Source organism: Hemiscyllium ocellatum, chromosome 50, assembly GCF_020745735.1.
Source record: "Hemiscyllium ocellatum isolate sHemOce1 chromosome 50, sHemOce1.pat.X.cur, whole genome shotgun sequence".
Lineage (NCBI taxonomy): Eukaryota > Metazoa > Chordata > Chondrichthyes > Orectolobiformes > Hemiscylliidae > Hemiscyllium > Hemiscyllium ocellatum.
In genome coordinates, this window is record NC_083450.1 from 3,886,803 (window position 1) to 3,892,802 (window position 6,000).

Sequence of the window (6,000 nt, forward strand, 5' to 3'; positions counted from 1 at the left end):
GTGGGCGGCACGGTGGCACAGTGGTTAGCACTGCTGCCTCACAGCGCCTGAAGACCCGGGTTCAATTCCCGACTCAGGCGACTGACTGTGTGGAGTTTGCACGTTCTCCCCGTGTCTGTGTGGGTTTCCTCCGGGTGCTCCGGTTTCCTCCCACAGTCCAAAGATGTGCGGGTCAGGTGAATTGGCCATGCTAAATTGCCCGTAGTGTTAGGTAAGGGGTATATGTAGGGGTATGGGTGGGTTTCGCTTCGGCGGGTCGGTGTGGACTTGTTGGGCCGAAGGGCCTGTTTCCACACTGTAAGTCTAATCTAAACCCCCTCATTCTATCTCCCCCAATGTGGGATCTTCCTTATTCATTTACCCCCTCCCCTCCACCCCTCATTCTATCCCCCCCAATATGGGATCTTCCTTATTCATTTACCCTCTCCCCTCCCCCCCTTATTCTATCCCCCCCAATATGGGACGTTCCTTATTCATTTACCTCCCTCCCCTCCCCCCATTCAATTCCCCCCCAATATGGGACGTTCCTTATTCATTTACCCCCCTCCCCTCCCCCCCTCATTCAATCCCCCCCAATGTGGGATCTCCTTGTACATTTACCCCCTCCCCTCCCCCCCATTCAATTCCCGCCCAATGTGGGATCTTCCTTATTCATTTACCCCCCTCCCCTCCCCTCCAACCCCCTCATTCTATACCCCCCAATCTGGGATCTTCCTTATTCATTTACCCCCCTCCCCTCCCCTCCAACCCCCTCATTCTATCCCCCCCAATCTGGGATCTTCCTTATTCATTTACCCCCCTCCCTCCAACCCCCCCCATTCAATGCCCCCAACACCTCACCACCCCCCCCCGATGTGGGATCTTCCTTCTACATTTACACCCCTCCCCCATTCAATCCACCTACCCCGTGTCATGTGCACTCTCCCCCCGCTGTAGGACCCCTCCCCCCTTGTTTGTTCATTTACCCCCTTCCCCTCCCAATGGGATCTGCTTCGCCCTTTGAAACTGCCCTGGGATGTCCCATTTCGCCCCCACATTCCCCCCCCCCCACCCCTGGCACCTCTGCTTTGAAGGGAACCAGAGGTCAAACAGAGGTCATTCAGCTGCCCCTCCCACCTCGCCTCCCCTGGGGGCCTGTGCTAGCCCATCTGGATGGACAGATCGCCACCCCCACCTTTGCCCTTTGCTGTGTTCGTCCCTCCCTCAATGGGACCCACCTCCACCATAGACCCGGGCAATGCACTTCCAGCCTCCAAACCCCTCCCCCGGGCGGCATTGGGGAGGGGGGGGGCGACTGTGCCCTGCCCCACTTCATCTCCTGTGCCATCTCCCGTGAGTTGGCACGGCGCCGAGCGGGAGGTGAGTTTGGGCGAGCAGGAGACGCCAATTCCGCCCTGGTCCCTTGGGGTGGGGAGGGTGGAGAGTGTTGGATCGAGAAAGCCCCCAGGACGTGCAGACGCCAACCCGAATCCTCACCTGTTCGACGTCGAGGGGTTCCTCGCCCCTGACTCTCTCTTCGTCCCTCGCCCCTCTCCGTCCCGTTGGTCGGGGAGAGGGGTTTCGAAGACAGAGTCCCAGATGTGGCCAAATGCTTTCCCCCCCACCCTCCAACTTTTGGTGCACCACACCCCCCCCACCCACACGAGAGAGATCCCCGGAAAGCCAATGATCTGCGAGTTGAGACTGGCCCCCTCCCTCAGAATCGAACCACCTCCTCAAAGCCTCCTTCCAGACACAGGGCAGTGGGTCGAGGGTGTGGGATTGACGGACCCCTCTCCGATCCTGGGTCTTAGCTGCTGAAGGCTTCGACGTGGGTCAAAATAATCCGAGATTCCCTGGGGTTGGGGGGGAGAGGGAGAGAGAGAGAGAGAGGGAGAGTGACCGACGGACAGAGTGAAGGAAACAGGAACAGAGAGAGAGAGAAAACGAAAGAGAGAGAGAGAGACTGGCAAACAGAGATAGAGGGATGGAGTGAAGGAAACAGGAACTGAGAGAGAGAAAAGGGAACGGGAGAACGAGAGAGAGAGAGAGAGTACGTGACTGCCAAATGGAGAGAGGGAGAGAGAGTGATCGGTGGACAGAGTGAAGGAGACAGGAACTGAGGGAGAGAGAAAAAGAAAGAGAGAGAGAGAGAGAGACTGGCAAACAGAGAGAGGGATGAAGTGAAGGCAACAGGAATTGAGGGAGAGAGAAGGGAACGGGAGAACGAGAGAGTGAAAGGTAAACAGGGAGAGGGATGGAGTGAAGGAAACAGGAACTGAGAGAGAGAGAAAACGAAAGAGAGAGAGAGAGAGACTGGCAAACAGAGATAGAGGGATGGAGTGAAGGAAACAGGAACTGAGAGAGAGAGAGAGAGAGAGTGAAGATTAAAGAGTGATAGTCACTGACCGGAGGAGGTGGGTCGGTTCATGGATTGATTGTTGGAGTTGTGTTTGAGTTGATCCGGAGCAGATTTCCTGAACACCAGTTGGTTTCTCTCCTGACTCTCTCTGTGCCTGGGGGGGGTGCGGGGTGGGGAGTGGGGGGGGGCGGAGTGGGGGTTAATGTTAACGTGACAGTGTGTGACAAGCCAGCGACAGCTGAATCCATATATACCCTGGTCATCCTAAACCAACCGAGGAGGATCCCCTGGTGTCTGGTATCATGGAGATAGAGACCTGGACCCCAGCCAGTCCACACCCAGGCCTGGGACTAACTCTCAGATTCACCACGGCCATTCGGTCCACCCTGCTTCTATCTCCTTGTGCCAATCCCCTGCCTATACGCTGCCCACTATTTCTATCCAAACCACCGTACAGCCCCCCCTCTCCTGAATGCCCCCCATCACACACTCACTGGGGGAGAATCTCTCTGATCCTCCCACCCCCCTCCCCTCACATCTTTGGTTGTGTCGCCCTAAGTCCAACCCCCCCCCCCTTGTTCCTTTTATGAGAGGGAAGTGATTTTCTCTCTCTCTCTCTGTCTCTCTCTCTCTGTCTCTCCCACTCTCCCTCTCGCTCTCTCCTCCCTGTCTCTCTCTCTCTGTCTCTCTCTCTCTCTCCCCCCCATCTCTCTCTCTCTGTCTCTCTCCCTCTCTCTCTTCCTCTCTCTCTGTCTTTCTCTCTGTCTCTGTCTCTCTCTCTCCCTCCCTGACTCTCTCTTTCTCTGTCTCACTCGCTCCCTCTCTCTCTCCCTCTCTCCCTGTCTCCCCCTCTCCCCCTCTCTCTCCCCCTCTCTCTGTCTCTCTATCTCTCTCTCTCTGTCTCTCCCTCCCTCTCTCCCTCTCTCTGTCTCTCTCCCTCCCTCTCTCCCTCTCTCTTTCTCTCTCTCTCTGTATCTCTCTCTCTCCTCTCTGTCACTCTCTGCACTCTCTCTCTCTCTCCCTCCCTATCTCTCTCTGTCTGTCTGTCTCTCTCTCTCTGTCTCTCTTCCCTCTCTCTCTTCCTCTCTCTCTGTCTTTCTCTCTTTCTCTGTCTCTTTCTCCCTCCCTCTCTCCCTCTCTCTGTGTCTCTCCCTCTCTCCCTCTCTCTTTCTCTCTCTGTCTCTCTCTATGTCTCTCTCTCTTTCTCTCTCTATGTCTCTCTTTCCCTGTCTCTCTGTCTCTCTCTGTCTCTCTCCCTCCCTCTCTGTGTCTCTCTGTCTCTCTCTCTCCTCTCTGTCACTCTCTCTCTCTCTGATACTCTCTCTCTTTCTCCCACTTTTTCTCTCTGTCTCTCTCAATCTTTTCTCTCTGTCTCTCTCTCTCTCCCCTCTCTCTGTCTCTCTTTGTCTCTCTCTCTCTCTCTGTCCGTCTGTCTCTCTCTCTCCGTCTCTCTCTCTCTCTCTGTCCGTCTGTCTCTCTCTCTCTCTCTCTGTCTCTCTCTGTCTGTCTGTCTCTCTCACACATTCCCACCTTCCCCATAATGTGGGACCCACACCTGGACACAATACTCCAGCTGAGATCTTGTGCAGGTTTAGGTCACTTCCTGACCCTTGTACTCTGTGCCACTGTTAACAAAGCCAGAACACTGTCTGCTTTATCAACAGCAGCATCTACCTGTCATACAGCCATAGAGCTGTACAGCACCGAAACAGACCCTTCGGCCCAACTCGTCCATGCTGACCCAGATACCCTAACTTCATCTTGTCCCATTTAGAGTCATAGAGATGTACAATCCTCACTGCCCCCATCCCTCTATTTCCCCCTTTAAAACCGACATCGCAGGTAGATAGGATAGTGAAGGCGGCGTTTGGTATGCTTTCCTTTATTGGTCAGTGTATTGAGTACAGGAGTTGGGAGGTCATGTTGCGGCTGTACAGGACATTGGTTAGGCCACTGTTGGAATATTGCGTGCAATTCTGGTCTCCTTCCGATCGGAAAGATGTTGTGAAACTTGAAAGGGTTCACAAAAGATTTACAAGGATGTTGCCAGGGTTGGTGGATCTGAGCTACAGGGAGAGGCTGAACAGGCTGGGGCTGTTTTCCCTGGAGCGTCGGAGGCTGAGGGGTGACCTTATAGAGGTTTACAAAATTATGAGGGACATGGATAGGGTAAATAGGCAAAGTCTTTTCCCGGGGAGTCCAGAACTAGAGGGGCATAGGCTTAGGGTGAGAGGGGAAAGATATAAAAGAGACCTAAGGGGCAAGTTTTTCCCACAGAGGGTGGTACGTGTATGGAATGAGCTGCCAGAGGATGTGGTGGAGGCTGGTACAATTACAACATTTAAGAGGCATTTGGATGGGGACATGAATAGGAAGGGTTTGGAGGGATATGGGCCGGGTGCTGGCAGGTGGGACCACATTTTTGGATGGCACAGTGGTTAGTACTGCTGTCTCACAGCACCAGAGACCCAGGTTTGATTGCAGCCTTGGGCGACTGTGTGGTGTTTGCACATTCTCCCCGTGTCTGTGTGGGTTTCCTCCGGGTGCTCCAGTTTCCTCCCACAGTCCAAAGATGTTCAGGTTCTGCTGAATTGGCCGTGGGAAATTGTCCCATAGTGCCCAGGGATGTGCAGGTTAGGGTGGGTTGGCCATGGGAAATTGTCCCATAGTGTTAGGCCTGGACGGGTTGTTTTTCGGAGGGTCAGTGTGGACTTGCTGGGCCGAAGGGCCTGTTAACACACTGTAGGAACCTAATCTGATTAGGTTGGGCTATCTGGTCGGCATGAATGGCTTAGGCTGTACATTGAGCTTTTAGGAGGAGATGGGGCAGAGTGTGGGGAGTCTATGACAAGGGGATGCCCCTCAGAGTCGAGCAGCCCATGGATATCTGAGGGCTGGGTGGAATTGGCGGGGTGAGGGTGGGGGAGGGGTGTTATCTCGGGTTCGGGTTCTCTCCCTCTGCACCTTCCCACACACACCCCCCCAGCCGCCGGCGTTTCCGACAGTAATCCAGAGCGGGCCGCCTCTGCATTTGCGTAGCCTCCCGCAGCCGAGAGAGCTTCCCCCGGCCTGGAGTGCCGACTCTAATCCAAATCCCCCCCCTCCCTCCCTCCTCTCCAGTGTCAGAGTAAATCCCCTTAAATCCCCTGTCGCTGGCTGAATCCACTCCAGTCAGCTCTCGCAGTCTGTCGTCTCCCTGTCCAGACGGTCAAGTCCTCAGGGAGGGGAGGGTGGGGCAGGGTGCGCCCTGGGTAAAACCGCGCGGGCTCTACAATCCGGAGTCCAGAGGCGGGGGGGGAGATAAACGAAGCCACCCCCTCAGGGTAAGCTGCTTCCCCACCCTCTCTCCCAGCAGTGCCTCAGAGACCTACTCCCACGCCCAGGCTTCAGTCCCGGCCTAATCCGGGACTAGGCCTTCCCCTCATTGGCCGAACCGTGACCCGGTGAAGGGAGCTGGGGTGTGCGCGGTTGGGGTAGGGGAGGAGTTGTCCAGGCTGGGCCGAATGGCCTCAGGCTCTAGAAATCTCTAAAACGGGACGGGGGTGGGGTTTTTAAAAATAAATTCTTGAATCGCCTCCACCGCTGAGAAGCCTCAGTCCTGTTTTCGTAGTAAAGCAGTGATTGGTCCTTTGCTTTTCAGGAAACTTATTTGCTGGTGA

General features: G+C 55.2%; 1 protein-coding gene across 3 annotated transcripts in view; it reads left to right on the plus strand.

Annotated features, from left to right (window-relative positions):
• The window catches only part of LOC132805627 (semaphorin-4B-like), a 65,675-nt gene that overhangs the window by 19,983 nt on the left and 39,692 nt on the right, over positions 1 to 6,000 (plus strand). For 2 of the 3 annotated variants that reach the window (XM_060820803.1, XM_060820805.1), the window contains one exon: positions 5,982 to 5,996. The exons of the other annotated variant lie outside the window; for it this stretch is intronic. In XM_060820803.1, the coding sequence (XP_060676786.1) occupies positions 5,982 to 5,996 (15 nt within the window). The remainder of the gene's footprint in view (positions 1 to 5,981; positions 5,997 to 6,000) is intronic. 3 annotated transcript variants of the gene reach the window in all.